Consider the following 22,880-nt stretch of genomic DNA (forward strand, 5'->3'; position numbering starts at 1 on the left):
GGTTCTAGACCTTTTTGTAATTCTAATCACTATTAAGAGAGGTTTTCAATTTTGTAATGACTATTTTAGTGTTTCAATGTTAAGAATATTTTAAGACAGTAAATAAAATTTACAAGATTAAAGACATGATGTTATAAATTAAAATATTCCAAAGAGCAGCTGCAGCTTGGAAAGATACTTAATATTTTAACTAAAGTATTATAAGGGAAACCCTTCTAAAGGAGGGTTTATTTCACTGTAGATAGAATGGTAACTATGTCCACAGAAAAAAGTGGGATTTATCTTTTCTTTTGCACCGATCTCTTCCATTCCAGTTTTCATTCCTTGCATCCCTACAATGAGACAAAGCAGGTGCAGGAAATACCCAGTAGGACTGTACAATGGAGAAAAAGGCAGCTTCTATGGCAAGAACCGCAGGTAGGCAATCAGCTGGCAGAATTTTTTAAAAGATTAAATGGAATTGATCTCTTAAGTGGAATTTATGAGACTGCCCACTTCAGGCCAGAACTTATGAATCCTCTGCAGTTAATAACATAAGCCTAGACACCTACCTGAATATAAGCAAGAAGTCACACAGGTATAGAATAAGAATAGCATTGTATGCACAGATCATAGGGTGGGGATAATTAGAGATACTCAGATAGGTTATCCCACCTGGCTAATGAGTTTCACAAATTTCTTACTTTGGAATGTTTTGAAATAAAATCATAATCCTACTATAAAATATTCATGACTATATATGATGTTCCTTAGAATCAGCTGGATGGCAAACTATATGTAGTTCTTATTCAATGATGCGGTTTCAATAATTCTCAGTGAATCTTTTAGTTACTTGGAGATAATTACTCACTTTGGATATGTAAGAGACAGATATGTAAATAAGTCAGACAGATCACAATTGCCTATTAAATGTGATTCAGATTCTTGTACCTCAAGTGAGCAAATAGTATAAAGAGCACAACTACAGAATATTTTTAAATAAGATATATTACTATGTGGGTGTGTTACACATGGCTGGTCACTGTGTAAGCCATCAAAAATACAACATTAAATAAAAAACTGAATTACTCCAAATTTAATATTAAAATCATTATAATTTTAAATTTTGATCTCTGTGACATTTCTATATTTCTATGAATCACATAATTTGGTGAGTAACAATTTATTAAACAGTTGACAGCTTGCATAGTTATTAATGTAAAAATTATACAAATGTGGGTATAATACAAATGGGGTAGCTGAATAAACTGGTGTGTTTATATAGAAAACTTTTCCATAAGCTCAGACTGCCACATATACTGACCTGTAAAGCTGATGAAAAGATGAATATATAACAAGGCTCAAAAGTAAAACCATTGATGTGCATGTGGAAATTCTTGAAAAATGTTAAAACTAACACAAGAGGCACCCAAAACTTATAACTGGAGAAGAGTGGAAAGTTTGTAGGCCCTGCTAGAGGGAGATGAAAGAATGCTTATAAAAGGGAGAGAGAGCAAAACCTGCCAACTGATATTTTTATTTTCTTAAAAAAAAACCAAATGAAAATTCTCAAAATATAAATATAAATCAAAATCTTCAAAATCTTGGCACCAGTTTAAAGACAGGTATCTATTCTGAAAATCTCACAGAGCAACAAGGAAAAAAATATCAAATTGTATTTTCATTAAAATAAAAAAAAAACGAGGCCATGCGTAGTGTCTCACTACCGTAACCCCAGCACTTTGGGAGGCTGAGGCAAATGGACGGCTTGAGCCCAGGAGTTCAAGACCAGCCTGAGCAACATGGCAAAACCGTGTCTCTACAAAAAACATAAAAAATTAGCTGGCATGGTGGTGGGTGCCTGTAGTCCTAGCTACTTGGGGGGCTGAGGCAGGAGGATTGCTTTAGCCTAAGAGGTCGAGGCTGCAGTGAGCTGAGATCAGGACACTGCACTCAAGTCTAGGTGACAGACTGAAACCCTGTCTCAAAAACCAACCAAACAAACAAATAAACATTAAAAAAATCAAAGAAAATCTATAAAATCCAGAACACATGTAAGTACTAAGAAAATAGCTTAGTTTTATTAGAGCTTGGATGCTGCAAACTCTTGAACCGGAAAAGTCCAACTCATTCAATCATGTGAAACAAAGAATCTCACAGTTTAAGACTCCTGTTAATTTAGAGAACTAAAAATAAAAGAGTATATATTAAAAGGGCTAATAGAGTACCAAAACTCACAACTAGAGAATTTATAGTGATATTATGAACATAAAGGTAAAGTGAAAATTTTAAGAACATACGAAGAGAAAAAGTAGATACACTATAAAAGAATAAATATTGAAGTGACATTGACCTTCTTCAGAGTGACCCTGGAGCAACAGGAAAATGGAATAATATTTTTAAGGAATTAGAGATTTTAATATGTTAAAGGAAAATAACTTTGAAAATAGACTTTTATAACGAATTTGCCATTCAGATATGAGGGCATATCAAAAACAGTCTTGAATATTAAAGTTCTCAGAAGGTTTGCTACACAAAAACCTACTCTGAAAACTCTCTTGGAAGAAGTACTCGAAAAGAGGAATAAATTGAAGATAAGCCTATAATAGATATAAAAAGTAAGTTTGAAACAATTTCTTATTAGTTTGCTATTTTCTAAAAGAGAGAGAGCACAAGCATGAATATGCAGAAGTCCAAGGAAAAAAGAGAGAGAAAATATTTCTATAACAACCAGAAATTATAATTCTACATAGCATTAACATAACGAGAGTGGAAGTGTGGGGAAGACCAAAGAGTGTACTAAAGTACTTATCTTGAAAGGGACAAATATAGATATGAAAACATTTTGATCATAGGGGAAAATAATGACGAATGTCAGTCTTTAGCTAAAAGAGGCATCAGCTAAAAGAGGCATGAATGTCAGTCTTCAGCTAAAAGAGAATAAACATAACAAGCAAAGAAGAAAACTCGATCTACCCCATAGTGAGCAGGAAAAGAGAGAAAATACTGAAGCAAAATTAATTCAATAATAACAGTAATGTATCTTAAGACAACAGGATATATTGTACAGAAAAAGTTAAAAATCAGTAAATACAGGACAGATAATCACAGATTTTATTATAAGAAAACAAAGGCCACCAATATATGTCCTATAAGACAGACGGTTCAAACAAAGATATAGAAAGTTTGAAAAACAAAAGGATGGAAAAAGAACTTCTTTCTTTTAATTAAAATTTTTCTTTTTAAAATTCTATTTATTATTATACTTGTTGTGGTGGGTACATGTGCATAACGCAGGTTTGTTACATATGTATACTTGTGCCATGTTGGTGTGCTGTACCCATCAACTCGTTTACTTACATCAGGTATAACTCCCAATGCAATCCCTCCCTCCCATGATAGGCCCCGGTGTGTGATGTTCCATCATTCTTAGCAAACTATCACAAGAACTGAAAACCAAACACCGCATGTTCTCACTCATAGGTGGGAACTGAACAATGAGATCTTGGACTCTGGAAAAAGAACTTCTAAAGATAAACCTTGCATCAAAAAGTTGGATAAAATTTTAATATCCGACTGAATATATATTAAAGCAAGAAATCACCAGTGGGCCAAAGAGGGATATAGGATGCTGGTAAAAGAGAATATAGGAATACATATACAACTTACAACTTTAAAGTATATACAACAACAATTGACAGATGTGCAAAAGAAATAGCTATCTCAGTGATTTAAAATCTTAACATACCTCCTGCAGAAACAGATGGATAAATAAAGAATTAGAGACATCAAAACTCTGAAAAATACAATTAATAGGCTATATATACTTGTTTATAACTTTATAGCCCATAGGCACAGAACATATTATTTTTTAGCATAAACACTAAAAAAAGATCATTTATTAGATAATGTAGGAAACCCTGATACATGCAAAAGGCTAAATATATAAACTGCAGGATATAGAGGAGGAGGTAACACTTCCAAACTAATTCCACAAGGCCAGTGTTACCCTGATACCTAAACCAGACAAAGACACATCAAAAAAAGAAGACTATAGGCCAATATCCCAGATGGGCATTGACATGAAAATTCTCAATGAAATACTAGCAAACCAAATTCAACAACACATTTAAAAATCATTCATTACGACCAAGTCAGATTTATCCCAGGGATACAAAAATGGTTCAACATATTACAAATCAATCAATGGGATACATCATGTCAAAAGAATGAAGGACAAAAACCATGTAATGATTTCAATCGATGCTGAAAATGCACTTGATAAAATCCAACATCCTTCTGGATAAAAACTCTCAAATAACTGTGTATAGAAGGAACATACCTCAACACAATAAAACCACATATGACAGACCCACAGCTAGTATCACACTAAATTGGGAAAAACAGAAAGCCTTTTCTCTGAGATCTGGCACACAAGAAGTGTGCCCATTTTCAGCACTGTTATTCAACATAGCATTGGAAGTCCTAGCTGGAGCAAAGCAGACAAGAGAAAGAAATAAACAGCATCCAAACTGGAAAGGAAGAAATCAAATTATCATTGTTTGCAGATTATATGACCTTATATTTGGAAAAACCTAAAGATTCTACCAAAAAACAATTGGAACTGATAAATTCAGTAAAGTTGCAGGATACAAAAGCAACACAAATAAATAAAAAATCAGTAGCATTTCTTTTCCTTTTTCTTTTTCTTTTTTTTTTTTTTTTTGAGATAGGGTCTCATTCTGTCTCCCAGGCTGGAGTGCAGTGGCGCAATCTCAACTCACTGCAACCTCTGACCCCGGGTCCAAGTGATTCTCCTGCCTCATCCTCCCCAGAGCTGGGATTACAGGCATGTGCCACCATGCCCCACTAATTTTTTGTATTTTTAGTATAGATAAGGTTTCACCATGTTGACCAGGCTTGTCTAAAACTCCTGACCTCAAGTGATCCATTAGGCTCGGCCTCCCAAAGTGCTGGGATTACAGGCATGAGCCACCACACCTGGCCAATCAGTAGCATTTTCATATGCAAACAGAGAATAACCTCAAAAAGAAAGAAAAGTAATCCCATTTATAGTAGCTACACATAAAATTAAATACCTAGGAATTAACTCAAGAAGTGAAACATTAAAGTGGAGCAAGATACCGCATTGAGAACAGCTCCAGTTCCCCAACTCCCAGTGCGAGCGACACAGAAGACCGGGTGCATTTCATTTTCAACTTGAGGCTCGTCTATCTCACTGGGAGTGCCGGATATCGGTGCTGGTCAGGCTGCTGCAGTCTCACCAGCGAGAGCTGAAGCAGGGGAAGCAGGCATCGCCTCTCACCCAAAGCTGAAGGGGAAGGGAATCCCTTTCTAGCCAGGGAACTGGAGACACACAACACCTGGAAAATCGGGTGTAACTCCCACCTAATATTAGCGCTTTGGCAAATAACAGGCACACTTAGAGAGATCATGAGAAACCCCACACCTGGCCGGGAGGGTCCCCACGCCCCACGGAGCCTCCCCTCAGCTGCTAGCACAGCAGGCCCGGTGGGATTCCACTGGGCAAGGGCAGGCAGTGTCAGAGGCTCACATTGCTGAGGCTTAAGTAGGAAAGCCCAACTGGGGTGGAGCTCAAAAGTGCCCTAAGGAACCTGCTCAGGTCTCTGTGACTCCCACCCCTGGGGACAGCCAGCAATAACAACAAATAAACAAATAAACAAAAGCGAAACTCCCTACAGATAATGGAAACTAATTTCCGTCTGGACAGCTTTGAAGAGAGCAGTGATCTCCCAACACGGGAGGTTGAGATCTGAGAAGGGACAGACTGCCTGCCTCAAGGGGTCCCTGACCGAGTAGCTCAATTGGGAGACATCCCACTAGGCAGTCTGACACTTTACACCTCACAGGGGTGGAGTACACCCCTGAGAGGAAGCTTCCAAAGCAAGAACGTGACAGGTACACCTGCTGCCTGTGAAATATTCTATCTTCTGCAGCCTCTGCTGCTGATACCAGGCAAACAGGGTCCGGGAGGGACCCTGCCAATCTCCAACAGACTCATTGTTGAGGGTCCTGACTAAATGAAGGAAAAACTATCAAACAGGAAGGACACAATTCTACACCAAAACCTAACACCAGTACATCACCATCATCAAAGACCAAGGCAGATAAACCACAAAGATGTGGAAAGCAGGGCAGTGCTGAAATCTGCAACAAGAGCACATCCTCCCCGAAAGGAGCCGCAGCTCATCGCCAGCAAACGACCAAAGCCGGACGGAGAACCACTTAACGAGATTATACAAGGTCAGTCCATCAAATTTCTCAGAGCCATGGAGGAATTTACGACCCAGCGCAGCGAAACCAAAATCAAAAAAAAAGCAAAGAATTGATGGCTATATAAATTTAAAGTCATAAACGAAATGAAAGAGATGAAAACCAAGCGACACGAGAAATACGTGGATAAATGCAGCGTTTCAGTAACCGGACGGATCAACTGGAAGAAAGAGTATCAGCGATTTGAGGATCAAATGAACAAATGAAGGAGAAGAGAACCAAAAGAAAAAGAAAAAGAAACGAACAGCCTGCAAGAAGTATGGGATTATGTAAAAAGACCAAATCTACGTCTGATTGGGGTGCCTAAAAGTGAGGGGGAGGAATGGAACCAAGTTGGAAACACTCTTCTTCAGGATATCATCCAGGAGAATCCCCTAACCTAGTAGGCAGGCCACCATCTAACCAGGAAATACAGAGAACACCACAGATACTTCCCCTGAGAAGAAAGCAACTCCAAGACACATAATTGCCAGGATTCACCAAAGTTGAAATGAAGGAAAAATCTAAGGGCACAGAGAGAAGGTCGATACTCCACAAAGGGAAGCCCATCAGACTGACAGATCTCTCGCAGAAACTCTACAAGCCAGAAGAGAGTAGGGGCCAATATTCAACATTCTTAAAGAAAGAATTTTAAAACCCAGAATTTCATATCCAGCCAAATCCATGTTTCATATGAAGGAGAAATAAAGTCCTCACAGATAAAGCAAATGCTTAGAGATTTTGTCACCACTAGGCCTGCCTCCATAAGAGACCCTGAAGCAAGCACTCAACATGGAAAGGAACAACCGTACCAGCTATTGCAAAACATGCTGAAATGTAAAGACCATCCAGGCTGTAAGAAACTGCATCAAATCTCTTTGAACGTGAGCAAAATAACCAGTTAATATCATAATGGCAGGATCAAGTTCACACATAAATAATCCTAACCTTAAATGTAAAATGCATCAAATGCTCCAAATGAAAAGACACAGACTGGCAACTGATAGAGTCAAGACCCATCAGTCTGCTGTATTCAGGAGACCCATCTCACATGCAGAGACATACATATAGGCTCAAAATAAAGGGATGGAGGAAGATCTATCAAGCAAATGGAGAACAAAAAGCAGGTGTTGCAATACTAGTCTCTCTGATAAAACAGACTTAAACCATCAAAGATCAAAGAGACAAGAAGGCCATTACATAATGGTAAAGGGACTAATTCAACAGGAAGAGCTAGCTATCCTAAATATATATGCACCCAATACAGGAGCACCTAGATTCATAAAGCAAGTCCTTAGAGACTTGAAGCAAGAGACTTAGGACTACAATAATAATGAGACTTCAACACTCCACTCTGCTGTAACATTAGACAGATTCAACAAGACAGAAAGCAATAACAAGGATATCCAGGAATTAAACTCATCTCTGCAGCACAGACTCCAATAGACATCTATAGAACTCTCCACCCCAAATCAACAGAATATATACATTCTTCAGTACCACATCGTACTTACTCCAAAATTGACCATATAATTGGAAGCAGCACTCCTCGCAAAACAAGAACAGAAATTATAACAAACTGTCTCTCAGACCACAGTGCAATCAAACTAGAACTCAGGACTAAGAAATCCCAATCAAACTGCCTAACTACATGGAAACTGAACAACCTGCTCCTTGAATGATCACTGGGTACATAACGAAATGAAGGCAGAAATAAAAGATGTTCTTTGAAACCAATGAGAACAAAGATACAACATACTAGGAATCTCTGACACATTTAAAGTTTTGGTGTGTAGAGGGAAATTTATAGCACTAAATGCCCACAAGAGAAAGCAGGAAAGATCTAAAAAATTGACACTCTAACATCAAGAATTAAAAGAACTAGAGAAGCAAGAGCAAAACACATTCAAGCTAGCAGAAGGCAAGAAATAACTAAGATCAGAGCAGAACTGAAGCAGGATAGAGATTATCAGGAAAACCCTCCAAAAATCAATGAATCCAGGAGTTGGTTTTGAAAAGATCAACAAATTGATAGACTGCCAAAGACTAATAAAGAAGAAAAAAGAGAGAAGAATCAAATCGACGCAATTAAAATGATAAAGGATATCACCACCGACCCCACAGAAATACAAACCACCATCGAGAATACTATAAACACCTCTAATGCTAGCCAAACTGCAAACCTAGAAGAAATGGATAATTTCCTGACACTTACACTCTTCCAAGACTAAACTAGGAAAAGAAGTTGAATCCCTGAATAGACCAATGTAGGCTCTGAAACAGCAATAAATTAATAGGCCTACCAACCAAAAAAAAAAAGTCCAGGGACCAGATGGATTCACAGCCGACTCTACCAGAGGTATAAGGAGGAGCTGGTACCATTCCTTCTGAAACTATTCCAATCAATAGAAAAGAGTGGAATCCTCCCCTAACTCATTTTATGAGGCTAACATCATCCTGATACCAAAGCCTAAGTAGAGACAAAAAGAGAATTTTTAGACCAATATCCCTGATGAACATCGATGCAAAAACTCACTAAAAATACTGGCAAACTGATCTAACAACACATCAAAAGCTTATCCACCATGATCAAGTGGGCTTCATCCCTGGGATGCAAGGCTGGTTCAAGACTTAAATCAATAAACATAACCAGCATATAAACAGAACCAAAGACAATGAACCACATGATTATCTCTAATAGATGCAGAAAAGGCTTTGACAAAATTCAACAGCCCTTCATGCTAAAAACGCTCAATAAATTCGGTATTGATGAACGTACCTCAAAATAATAAGAGAGCTATTGTATGACAAACCCACAGCCACAATATCATACTGAATGGGCAAAAACTGGAAATCCCTTTGGAAAACTGGCACAAGACAGGATGCCCTCTCTCACCACTCCTATTCAACATAGTGTTGCAGTTCTGGCTAGGGCAATCAGGCAAGAGAAAAAGAAATCATGGTATTCAGTTAGAAAGAATAAATTGTCCCTGTTTGCAGATGACATGATTGTATATTTAGAAAACCCCATTACAGCCCAAAATCTCCTTAAGCTGGATAAGCACTTCAGTAAAGTCTCAGGATACAAAATTAATGTGCAAAAATCACAAGCATTCTTATACACCAATAACAGACAAACACAGAGCCAAATCATGAACAGAACTTCCCATTCACAATTGCTTCAAAGAGAATAAATATCTATAGGGAATCCAACTTACAAGGGATGTAAAGGACCCTTCAGGAGAACTACAACCACTGCTCAGTGAAATAAAAGAGGACACAAACAAATGCAAGAACATACCATGCCTCATGGATAGGAAGAATCAATATCGTGAAAATGGCCACACTGCCCAAGGTAATTTATATAGGATTCACGCCATCCTCATCAAGCTACCAATGAGTTTCTCTCACAGAATTGGAAAACTGCCAAAGCTCATGGAACCAAAAGAGCCCGCGATCTCCAAGACAACTCTAAGTCAAAGACAAAGCTGGAGGCATCACTACCCGACTTCAAACTCACAAGGCTACAGTAACCAAAACAGCATGGCACTGGTACCAAAACAGAGATCTAGACCAATGGAACAGAACAGAGTCCTCAGAAATAATAATACCACACATCTAAGCAGCCATCTGGATTCGACAAACCTGAGAGAAACAAGAAAATGGGGAAAGGATTCCTATTTAATAAATGGTGCTGGCAAAATTGGCTAGCCATAAGTAGAAAGCTGAAACTGATCCTTTCCCTTAATTCTTATAATGAAAATTAATTCAAGATGGATTAGAGACTTAAATGTTAGACCTAATAATTTACAAAAATCCTAGAAGAAAGATCCCAGGTAGTACCACCGTGACATATATACAAGCAAAGACTTCATGTCTAAACACCAAAGTTTAAATGGCAGCAAAAGCTAAAAATTGACAAATGGGATCTAATTAAACTAAAGAGTCAGTACAAGCAAAAAGAAACTACCATCAGAGTGAACAGGCAACCTACAGAATGGGAGAAAATTTGCAATCTACTCATCTGACAAAGGGCTAATATCCAGAACCATGTTGAACTCCCAAACAAACTGCAAAACAAACAACCCCATCAAAAAGTGGGCAAAGGATATGAACAGACATTTCTCAAAAAAAGAAGACATCCATACAGCCAACAGACATAGCGAAAAATGCCTACTATCACTGGCCATCAGAGAAATGCAACTAAAACTACAATGAGATGTCATCTCACACCAGTTAGAATGGCGATCATTAAAAAGTCAGGAAAACAACAGGTGCTGGAGGGATGTGGAGAAATAGGAACACTTTTACACTGTTGGTGGATTGTAAACTAGTTCAACCATTATGGAAAACAGTATGGCGATTCCTCAAGATCTAGAACTAGATGTACCATAAGTGACCCAGCTATCCCATTACTGCATATACCCAAAGATTATAAATTATGCTGCTATAAAGACACATGCACACGATGTTTATTGCAGCACTATTCAATAGCAAAGACTTGAATCAACCCAAATGTCCATCAGTGACAGATTGATTAAGAAAATGTGGCAATACTATACACCCATGAATACTATGCAGCTACAAAGGATGAGTTTGGCGCGCCCTTTGTAGGACATGGATGCAGCTGGAACCATCATCTCTTAGCAACCATCACAAGAACAGAAAACCAAACACCGCATGTTCCCTACCCATAGGTAGGAACTGAACAATGAGACTACTCTGGACCCAGAAGGAACATCACACACCGGGCCCTACCATGGGGAGGGAGGGGAGGGGAGGATTGCATTGGGAGTTATACCTGATGTAAAATGACGAGTTGATGGGCGCAGTGCACTCAACATGGCACAAGTATACATATGTAATAAACCTGCACGCTATGCACATGTACCCTACAACTTAAAGTATATACACACACCAAATTAAAAAAAAAAGAAGTGAAACATCTCTATAACGAAAACTATAAAACAGTGAAATTGAAGAAGACAACAAAAAATGGAAAGATATTCCATGTTCATGGATTGCAAGAATCAATATTGTTAAAATGTTCATACTACCCAAAACAATCTACAGATTCAATGCAGTCCTATCAAAATACCAATGATATTCTTCACAGAAATAGAAAAAAACAATTCTAAAATTTACATGGAATCACAAACAACCCAGAATAGCTAAAGCTATCCTGAACAAAAAGAACAAACTGGAGGAATCACATTACCTGACTTCAAATTATACCTCAGAGCTATAGCAACCCAAATAGCATGGTCTTGGCAGAGAAAGAGACACACAGACCAATGGAAAAGACCAGAAAATAGACACAAAGACCAATATCCACATAGACCAATGGAACAAAACAGAAAACCCAGGAACAAATACACATACCTGTGGTGAACTCATTTTCAACAAAGGTGTCAGGAACGTACTTCAATAAATGGTGCTGGGAAAACTGGATATCCATATGCAGAAGAATGAAACTAGATCCCTATCCCTTGTCATATATAAAAATCAAATAAAAATGGATTAAAGTCTTAAATCTAAGACCTCAAATTATGAAACTATTAACAAGAAAACATTGGGGAAAATGTCTAGGACATTGGTCTGGGCAAAAATTTCTTGAGTAATACCCCACAAGCACAGGCAACCAAAGCAAAAATGGGTAAATGGAAACACATCAAGTTAAAAAGCTTCTGCACGGCAAAGGATGCAATCAACAAAGTGAAGAGACAACCCACAGAATGGGAGAAAATATTTACAAAGTACCGATCTGACATGGAATTGGTAACCAGAATATATAAGGAGCTCAAACAACTCTATAGGAGCAAATCTAATAATCCAATAAAAAGTGGATAAAAGATTTGAATAGACATTCCTCAGAAGAAGACAGAAGACTTAGAAATAGCAAATGGGTAATGAAAAGATGCTCAAAATTATTGATCATCAGAGAAATACAAATCAAACTACAATGAGATATCCTCTCACCCCAGTTAAGACGGCTTATATCCAAAAGAGAGGCAATAACAAATGCTGGTGAGGACGTGGAGAAAAGGGAACCCTCATACATTGTGGTTGGAAATGTAAATTAATACAACCACTATGGAGAACAGTTTGGAGGTTGGTCAAAAAAACTAAAAATAAGGCTACCATATTATCCAGCAATCCCACTGCTGGGTATATACCCCGAAGAAAGAAAATCAGATATCGAAGACATATCTGCATTCCATGTTTTTTGCAGTACTGTTCACAATAGCCAAGATTTGGGGGCAACCTAAGTGTTCATCAACAAATGACTGGATAAAGAAAATGTGGTACTTACACACAAAAACACTATTCACCCACACAAAACAATGAGATCCTGTCATTTGCAACAAGATGGATGGAATTGGTCATTATGTTAAGTGAAATAAGCCAGGCACAGAAAGACAAACATTGCATGTTCTCACTTACCTGTGCAACTTAAAAATAAAAACAATTAAACTTATGGAGATACAGAGTAGAAGGATGGTTACCAGAGGCTGGGCAGGGTAGTGGGGAAGTGGGAGGAAAGTGGGGATGGTTAATGTGCACAAAAAAAAAAAAAAAAAAGAATGAATAAGACCTAGTATTTGATATCACAACAGGATGAATATGAATATGAAAAATGACTATGAAATTCCTACATATCTGAACTTATGGTATATATAACTAAAGCAGCACTTAGAGGGAATTTGAAAATCTTACAAGCTTATATTAGTAAAAAGAAGAAAATAAATGAATTAGACTTCTTACTAAAAAAGCTGGAAACAGAATAAAAACACAAAACCCAGAAGAATAAGGATATTTTAAAAGTTTAAAACAGATACCAAAGAGTTTGGAAACAGAAAAAAGATACATTAAATGAATAGAAAGAAGGCTAGTTTTTTGAGAAAAAATAATAGATAAACTGTTAGATGATGTAATCAAGGAAGAAAACACAAATTAGGAAAATAAGAAATGATTGAGCAAATAATCTCAGAAACATGAAACTGAAAGAATCTTAAGATAATCTTAAGATAATTTGTTCAACTCTATATTCATATTTTAAAACTTGAATGAAACGGGAGTATCTGTCTTATTTAACAAAATTGATACTAGAAGAGACATAAATTTTGAATTCATAAATTTTAGATTTAATTTTATAGATTAGAACCATGAAAGAGCTTTCCTCTCATAACTCCTGGTCCAGATGGTTTTCAAGGCAGTCTTTCAAACTTTCCTACATCACCTAATGAATGGTCTTTCTGTGTGTGTAAGTTTTTCATGTGTGCTCAGAAATAATATGAATTCTGTGCTTGTTGTGTATAAAGTTACGTACATGCCCTATTAGTTATATTTAAAGAACAAATAATTATGAAGTGGTTTGTTTTCTAAATAAATTTTAAAAATATTTTTTTGAAGACAGGTTGGGTTTCAGGGAAAGGAATCAACATGTTTAATGGCCTGAGACCTGATAAAATCCTGGAAAAGTTAGAGAACAGAAGCTCAAGGTAGAAAGAACAGGGAAGAAAGGAAGAGATGGAGGAAGGAAGAACAGGATATACTGAAAAGACAACCTGGTCCAGCAGATTGTGAAGGGCATTATATGCCAAAATACTTAATTTCAATTTTGTACTGCAGGCAACATTAATCCAACAGTTGCTTTGCTAACGTGATCAAATGTATATTTTAGGAAAACAACTCTGGTGGCCATATGGGAAAATATTGGAATGCAGGGTGTGGCAGGAAGCTATGTAAAAATATTAACAAGAGACATTGAGTTCTTACCTAAACTAAGGCAATGACTGTGAGGCTATAGACATAAAAGAAACAACAAAGGTCTTCATCATTATAATATGTAATTTTAATAATTACAAAATATTTACAATTTAAGTTTTTTCATAACGCTGATCTAATTTGATTCTCTAAGCACCCTTTCAAAGTGGGAAGAACAGAAACTATTATCCTTATTTCAAAAGATGAAAAAATTGAGAAACAAAATATATAATGATCATCTTTGCCTAAAGGTACACAGTTCATTCTTATTTCCATTAGGACATAATATACTGAAAGCTCTTTTTTTCCCCAAGGGGCACTATATATCTCCAAGTGTTTTTATCCCCTCAATTACCACATGAATACGTAATTTAGGAAGAACTGTAATATTTTTAATCCACATCTAGTTTCGTAATTGATATTCCACATCCAAATAAGCGGTGATGATTTTCAAAGGTCTTTTTACCTCCAAGGCAAGTTGATTTACTTTTAAAACTGTCACTTCTGGAAAAATATCTCCTATAATATTTTCAAAAAGTGGAACATCTTCAGGAGGACATTTTGGCAAACTAGCTTCTCTTATAGCCTCGATAACAATCAAGGTTTCATCTGCTTCAGAAAGATTGTCACTGGTATCACTTCAATGGCAGAAGAAAACAAACATAGAGAACAAATTAGCAAGTCTGCTTTGCAAGACATTAAAGACCGCTAACATTCTTTTTTAGGGGTGGCTATTCCAACGTCCTTCCCTCCTCTTTCTCACTGGATAGCAGCCATATGGTTTGGGTGGAATTAATAAGATCCCCAGCTCCAGAAATAGGCTCTGACTGGTCTAGAACAATAAGAGCAACACCAATCCCCAGACACCGAATCAGGGAAAGTTACTATATCAGTAAGGGTTTTTAGTTGCAAATAACAGAAATGAATTTAGGCTAATGTAAAATAAAAAAATAACACACTGATTTATTTAAAAATCTCTAGGAGGGCCAGAACTAGGCTTGCAAGCTATCCAGCTGAGAACAATGGCCAAAATCATCTACGGAACTAGTCTTATGAAAACATGTCTGTCATCATCAATGGATCCCGATAGCAGTGACTGTCATACCAATACATGACTGATGCTGGCACTAGAACTGTTCACTGCCTCTGCTATTTCTGGTAAATGGCTATAGCTACTGCCACTGCTGTCACCCTCAGCAGAATGGTCTCTGTGTGTATCCATTTCTTTTTTCACTAGCTTCAGGTTCAGATTCTAATGCAGCTGTGTCTGACTTGCCAAGGTTGTATGTCAAAGCCACAGTTACAAGAGAGTTTGGAAAATCAAGTATATGGCATAACAAATATTCACTAAAGTAACATAACCTCAGCTCTAGTCAATCAGTCTATCGCAGTCACTTGGACACAGTGACTCAAGGGTAGACAAGTGACGAGTCCACTCAGAGTAAAATTCAGGCCTTTAGTTCAGTAATATGGACAGCCCCAGTTATTATTAGAAGGTATCATGCCACCAAAAACGAAGCCAGCCTGAAAGCAAGCCAGTGTATGGAGGACTGCAGTACTGAGAATATCTCAGACAAATTAAACTGAAACCTTAGTCAAAGTGATCATACTCTGCTCCATCTCTGGATTTTCTGATTGGATAAAAACAACAGTTCCCTCTACTATTTAAGCCAAATTGAGTTTTCTGTTAATCATAACAAAAGCTTACTAAGTTATACTACATATGTTACTCTATAATAACAATATTTCACATATTAAACACTTCAGCATATATTGTATAAACATGTAATCAGAAGAAAAATAACTATACATGCTATGATACCATATTAGAGATAGAAAGGAAGAGATAGAAACCGTTCCCTGCAAAGGTGTCCAAACGTTTATCATTTCTTTGTGAGAACATTCAAAATCTTCTTTTCAGGTTATTTTGAAATATATAATACTGTTAACTACATATAGTCACCTTACACTGCAATAGAACTGAAAACATTCCTCCTATCTGTAATTTTGTACTGATTGTATTCCTATAACCACTCCATTATTACAATGGGAGAGTTATATTGGGTTGGAATTGACTTTAGTCATTTACATTTCCCTGAGAATACCTCGTTGAGTCTTCTGAATGTATTTTGGCAAAGAGAGGGCAAGAGTCCACTTGAAGTCAAAGGGAGGGGGCCACATCAGAATGGAAAAGGGTTCCAGACTTTATTGCTGGGGTCCTAGGGAATGACAATGGCCTTTTAATATTTGTTTTCAAGACAGATCTTGCTTTATCTTAAAGGAAAATGAAAAAAATCAGGGAAGACCAATATGTCTGGTAGTAGGGCAAGTGTTAAATATACATATGGAGAGAAAATAGCTTAAATAAAATATTATAATATTGTTACAATATGCTGTTACTGGACAAAGGTAGCACCTCATTAAAATATTACAAAAAAGAGTAATTTTGGAAACGGCATGTGAAATTACCAATGGGTCTATCTGTCATAGCTTAAGAATAAATAATGAAAGCTTTAGATTAATGTCAACATCTAACTAAAATTTAAGAATAAGATACCTAATGTAACTTTGTTGCACCCATTATGATTGTCTTCATGATACCACTTTTTTGGAATTAGTTGAGACCCACTTTGTGGCCCAACATTGTGGTAAGGACCATAAATCTTTTAAGTGGATACTTGAAGAGATGTTAATTCTCTAGATGTTGCCAAGAAAATCTTTCCCACCACAAGGGTCTTGGACTTAAGCTATTGTATAATTAGTTTGTTTTCTAAACAAAAAGATTTGGAAAATTATTTTAAAGGAAAGAGGGAGAAAACTGCTTCTTTCCCTTAAAAGAAAAAAAATGCCCCCTACAAAGGCACATTCACTTTTTAATCCCCAGAATCTGAATATTATTTAATATGGCAAAAGAGGTGATTGAGAATTTTAAGAGGAGCTTATCCTAGAGTATCCAGATGTAAATAAAATCACACGTATCCTAACAAGAGACAAAGAGATGCAGGGACACACAGAGGAGTGGGTGATGTGACGATGTGTTTACCTTTGAGTCACTGTGTCCAAGTAACTGCCATACACTGATTGACTAGAGCTAAGGTTATGTAACTTTAGTGACTATTTGAAAACGTTAGGTTTCCTGTAATTTGAAAGAACAATAACAGATTAGAGTGCTGTGGTCATAAGCCAGGAAATGCAGGCAACCACCAGAAGCTGGAAGAGGCAAGAAATGGAATCTGCCCAAGAGTCTCTGGAGAGAAAGCAGCCCTACCCACAACCTGGATGTCAGACTTCTGGCCGCAGGTCTTGTGAGGAAATACTTTTCTGTTATTTTAAGACACAACTTTGTCATAATTTTATAAGGCAGCCCAAGGATATTAATACACTGCTTTCTGTTTTAATTTAAACACCCTGAAAGTATATTTGAGAATTAACATTAAGTTCTTCCAACATGATCTAGAAAGAAAAAGTAGAAATAAAAGGGAGGGATGAATTACTATGCTAGGGAAATGAGACAAATTTGTAGTATTCTTGGGTGGCTAAGAAATATGGTCAGAGGCCTTAGGAAGAATAGGGTGGGACAGAAGGAAAGGAAGGGACAGGGAAGGGAAGAGGAAACAGGTAAGAACAATACTTATTATTTTGGTGTCAAGAAGGGTGAAGAAACTTTCAAAAAGTAAAATTGTCTAATATTAATTTTTTGGTTGTTCACTGTGCTTTACTCTGATAACAAAAAATTCATCAACCCTCTTAAAATATAGTCATTTTCATACAATCACATGGCTTCTGTGGTGCTTTAAAGGAATCAAAGAAATGGAGCTGTCACATTTAGGGCAGCACAGACTAGAGAGAAGGGAGCTGCTTTCAGTGGCAGGAGACAGTTTCCTGTATACTGGAAATGGAAACTCTAATTGAAGGGTGCCCATGAGAACTTTAGATTTCCTGTCATTTGAAGACAATCAAATGCTTTGAATGGAGAGCAGTACTACTTTCACTGGAATACTTATGTAAAGAACTAGGTGACTATAGGACTATAAAATCCAGAGGACTTGAGGACATCAGGGAGCTATACTTGAGTTTCATATATGAGTGCTATTTATCTTTATTAAAAAATCATAAAACATTTAACAACAGACACCTATTTACATGCCATCAATATTATACAGGCCATTTTGCAGTATATGCCTCAGTTCTTTTATTTTTAAGAAATAAATTATTACAGCTTTATCCCCTATCCTTTGCTCTCTTTTTTTTATTGTATGTGTATGTATCTGTAAGCAATCCATATTATTATGTTTTAAAAGGGAAATAGTTAACATGTTGATATATCCTTTTGCAACATATTTATCTTTTTATTTCATTTTAAATAGGCAGTACAAGAATATAGCCCCAATCATACCAATATGAAAAGGTATATCTTGTCCCTTTCTACCCAGAAAGGAAAAAGCATGTCCGCTTCCCTATAGTTTCACCAAGGTTTTGCCCAACTTTGTATTTTTGCCCATCTGTTAAGGGAAAAACAGAATTTCAGTGTCATTTTAATTTGCATTCTTTCATTATGAGTGGGGTTGAGTGTATTTTCATATACTTAAGGCACTTTTATATTTCTTTTTCCAAGAACTATCTGTTGATGTCTTTTGCCCATTTTCCTATTGATTTTTTCCCCAAATGTTTAGAAAATCTTCATATATTAAGAAGATAAGCTATGTGTAATATGAGTTACAATTTTTTCGCTAGTTTATCAATTGTCTTTTGACTTCAAAAAACGTACTTTTGACCATTTATAAATCTTTTCTGTTGTGGATTCTAGATTTAGAGTCTTGGTTTTAAAGATCTTCCATACTCCAAGAACAAAGGACATTTGTTTCTTCAAATACATTTAAATTTTTTACATTTAAATTATTTTATCCTTTTAGAGTTTATCCTAGTAAATGATGCGGACAATGGTTCCAACTTGATTTTTATCCTGATGGCTGTTTAGTTTTCCCAGAAGCATTCATTAAAAAGTCTATTCTTCCCCATGGATTTATGATATAATAAATGCCCAAAGCATATAGTTCTATTTTTGGACCTTCTATACTGTTCCAATGGTTTGCTTTTCTACTCATGAGCCAGTACCACAGTGTTTTAATTATTGAAGCTTTGTTATATGTCTTAATACATAAAGGGATATCTCCCCTTCATTGCTCTTGCTTTTTAATATTTTTCTAGCTAGTCTCATTTTTCCATGTGAACTTTAGGACCAGCTTGCCTAAAAACAAGCAAATTAACAAACTAAATATCCTTTTAATATTTTACTGAGATTGCATTTCCATTTGTAAATTAATGTTTAGAGTATTTAAATCATTATGATGTTAAGTCCTTTAAGATGTTATGATTTTATTAATGTGGTATATTATTTCATTTAAATACATTTTCATTTTTTTCAATCCTGTTTTAAAGTTTTCCTCATTTGGGTTTTACACATTTGTCACATAGGTATATTCATATAGGCTTTACATTTCTCATTGAGTTATTGTTCTTCTAAATGAGGTCTTTTGTTCTAGTGTATCTTTTATTATGTAAAACACTTTTTTTTTTTTTTAAAGAATAGGCTCTCTATTGGGAAAAAGTACTCTGATTTTGTGCATTTTTTCTTACTCTTCCTTCATATTCTTAAATAATCTCTGCCTTACTTTACTATGACAGTCTAGGGGGCTCCTTGTTTTAACTTGGCATCATCACCTGTAATTCTACAAATTATTTTCCCAGCAATATATAACTGCCCTTTGACCTAACAATTCAAAATTCAACTGACCATTTAAACTCCCGTTTCTTCGTTCCAGCCATTATTAAAACTATCTTCAGAGATCTCAAGCCAAAATTATAATGATCCTATCAAACATTAAAATATTTGAATTATTAAAGTTTCTAAAGAAAAAATGTGAAAACAAATACATACAGTATATAGGTAAATTACAGGTAATCTATGCTATGCAGGGAAACAGTGATATGAATCCAAAAAACCCTTGGTTATACTGCTAATGCTCTCATTTATCTCCCAGAGTGATGCTCCTAAAGTCTCACTCTTAAAGACTAACAAATATTAAAGGTGTTAAGAAATATCAGTATCTGAATTAAGTTTTCTTTGAACTAGAATGAGATAAATTGAAAGAAAATTAAAAGAGGAGGACTTTTGGAGAAAATGTGGTTAGCTGTCCAAACCATTTTGCATTAGCAACAAATACTCTGGCATATGCTAGAACAATAATTGTCAAAGTGTAGAACCTAGATCAGCAGCATCAGTAACAGTTTAGAACTTGTCTGAAATACAAATTCTTGAACCCCGCACCAGATGTACAGAATTAGAAACTCAGGAGTAAGGCCCAGCATTTTGTGTTTTAACAAATCCTCCAAATGATTCTGGTATAGAATAAAGTTTGAGAATAATTGCTCTAGATATTAACTTCCTTGTATGGAAAAAAATAGTCTGTAATTTTAAAATAACAAATGCTCAATTACTCTTTCCGGATCTTGGAGGAAAGACTTAGAATCTTGAATGATTTTACAGTTTGCCTTATATGAAGCTCATACATGGACTTTACATGTTGACGGAAATTCTAGTTCCATTATTTTGATGTGTTGATAGGAATTCTAGCTCCCTTCTTTGGTATAGTCCCAGGTCATCCCTGGACCAATACCAGAAAAGTATTACTTAAAGTTATTTTTATATAATCACCTTTAAATATTTTGAGAAAAGTAGCTATTTACCTGTTGTGAGAGCTGTTTGCACGCTAATTCATAAAGGTTAGTTAACTTTTCAGAGAGTGACTTTGCAGATTTGAAACCAAATGAAAACAATATTATTTCAGCAATCATTTGATAATGGGGCACCATCATTGCCACTGGGCGAAACAGAGATTTTAAGTTACCTGGGAGCTCTACTCCACCTTTGTATCTGAAGAGGAAAAGAAAAACAAACAATAAAAACACCACTTTTCAATTTTTCAAATAAGGAATCACATACTTTTCCCCAAAATAATCATATTGGTGTTCTATGTGACCTTTATCTGAAAATTAGTTTATAAGATAGTTTTTATTGTAACCTTTCATCTTACAGAGCTTCTTGGTTTATCATATTTTCTTCCTGTTCCTCCTCCCACAATTTACCTCATATTAGTTCCCTCTGATCCTCTGGACTATTACAGCATTCAATCAGATATTTACTGAATCTGCCCAAACTCCACTCCCTGCAACCACTATTGTCTTATTCCTCCTGCCACTCTCATCAGTTTTTCTGCCTGTGTCTTCTTTGTGAAAAACTGCTGACCCTTTTTCCTTTCTCTCTGGGTATTCATGAAGTAAAAATATGTCTTCATCAGTAGCTTAATGAATGTGAGATTATCCTTATCCATATGAACAGGTGCAGAGTACAGCTGTTCATAAATGGTGTGGGGAATGGAAGTGTTCAGAGGATGATGGAGGCAGATGCATGGACAGATGCAAATGTCAAGCAACTCCATCTGTAGATAAGATTTAAGAAAATGATTTTTCTCTGTGTCTGTTCCCACTATATTCAATGATACTCACCTGGGATTCATGGTGATAAATACTGCACAAGACATATTGATACGAATTTCTTTTCCTTCCAGTACAAATCTAAAAGACATTATAGTATTCATCACTAGCACTGTTTTCTCTAGTTCAAAGTATGTTTTTTCTTTAATTAATTTATTATTATTGTTATACTTTAAGTTCTAGGGTACATGTGCATAACGTGCAGGTTTGTTACATATGTATACTTGTGCCATGTTGCTGTGCTGCACCCATCAACTCGTCAGCACCCATCAATTCGTCATTTACATCAGGTATAACTCCCAATGCAATCCCTCCCCCCTGCCCCTCCCCATGATAGGCCCTGGTGTGTGATGTTCCCCTTCCCGAGTCCAAGTGATCTCATTGTTCAGTTCCCACCTATGAGTGAGAACATGCGGTGTTTGGTTTTCTGTTCTTGTGATAGTTTGCTAAGAATGATGGTTTCCAGCTGCATCCATGTCCCTACAAAGGACACAAACTCATCCTTTTTGATGGCTGCATACTATTCCATGGTGTATATGTGCCACATTTTCTTAATCCAGTCTGTCACTGATGGACATTTGGGTTGGTTCCAAGTCTTTGCTATTGTGAATAGTGCCACAATAAACATATGTGTGCATGTGTCTTTATAGAAGCATGATTTATAATCCTTTGGGTATATACCCAGTAATGGGATGGCTGGGTCATATGGTACATCTAGTTCTAGATCCTTGAGGGATCGCCATACTGTTTTCCATAAAGGTTGAACTAGTTTACAATCCCACCAACAGTGTAAAAGTGTTCGTATTTCTCCACATCCTCTCCAGCACCTGTTGTTTCCTGACTTTTTAATGATCGCCATTCTAACTGGTGTGAGGTGGTATCTCATTGTGGTTTTGATTTGCATTTCTCTGATGGCCAGTGATGATGAGCATTTTTTCATGTGTCTGTTGGCTGTATGAATGTCTTCTTTGAGAAATGTCTATTCATATCCTTTGCCCACTTTTTGATGGGGTTGTTTGTTTTTTTCTTGTAAATTTGTTGGAGTTCTTTGTAGGTTCTGGATATTAGCCCTTTGTCAGATGAGTAGATTGCAAAAATTTTCTCCCATTCTGTAGGTTGCCTGTTCACTCTGATGGTAGTTTCTTTTGCTGTGCAGAAGCTCTTTAGTTTAATTAGATCCCATTTGTCAATTTTAGCTTTTGCTGCCGTTGCTTTTGGTGTTTTAGACATGAAGTCTTTGCCCATGCCTATGTCCTGAATGGTACTACCTAGGTTTTCCTCTAGGA

At 36.4% G+C, this 22,880-nt stretch overlaps 1 protein-coding gene across 1 annotated transcript in view; it reads right to left on the minus strand.

Annotated features, from left to right (window-relative positions):
* The window catches only part of LOC101017895 (dynein heavy chain 14, axonemal), a 294,249-nt gene extending 272,497 nt beyond the window's left edge, over positions 1-21,752 (minus strand). Inside the window, exons 1-4 of the mRNA XM_031655372.1 lie at positions 21,607-21,752; positions 20,788-20,974; positions 19,835-19,911; positions 14,507-14,678 (exon numbers count right to left, since the gene is read on the minus strand). Of these exons, the coding sequence (XP_031511232.1) occupies positions 14,507-14,678; positions 19,835-19,911; positions 20,788-20,974; positions 21,607-21,698 (528 nt within the window). The 5' untranslated portion in view covers positions 21,699-21,752. The remainder of the gene's footprint in view (positions 1-14,506; positions 14,679-19,834; positions 19,912-20,787; positions 20,975-21,606) is intronic.
* Positions 21,753-22,880: the final 1,128 nt, after the last annotated feature.

This window comes from Papio anubis, chromosome 1, assembly GCF_008728515.1.
Source record: "Papio anubis isolate 15944 chromosome 1, Panubis1.0, whole genome shotgun sequence".
NCBI lineage: Eukaryota > Metazoa > Chordata > Mammalia > Primates > Cercopithecidae > Papio > Papio anubis.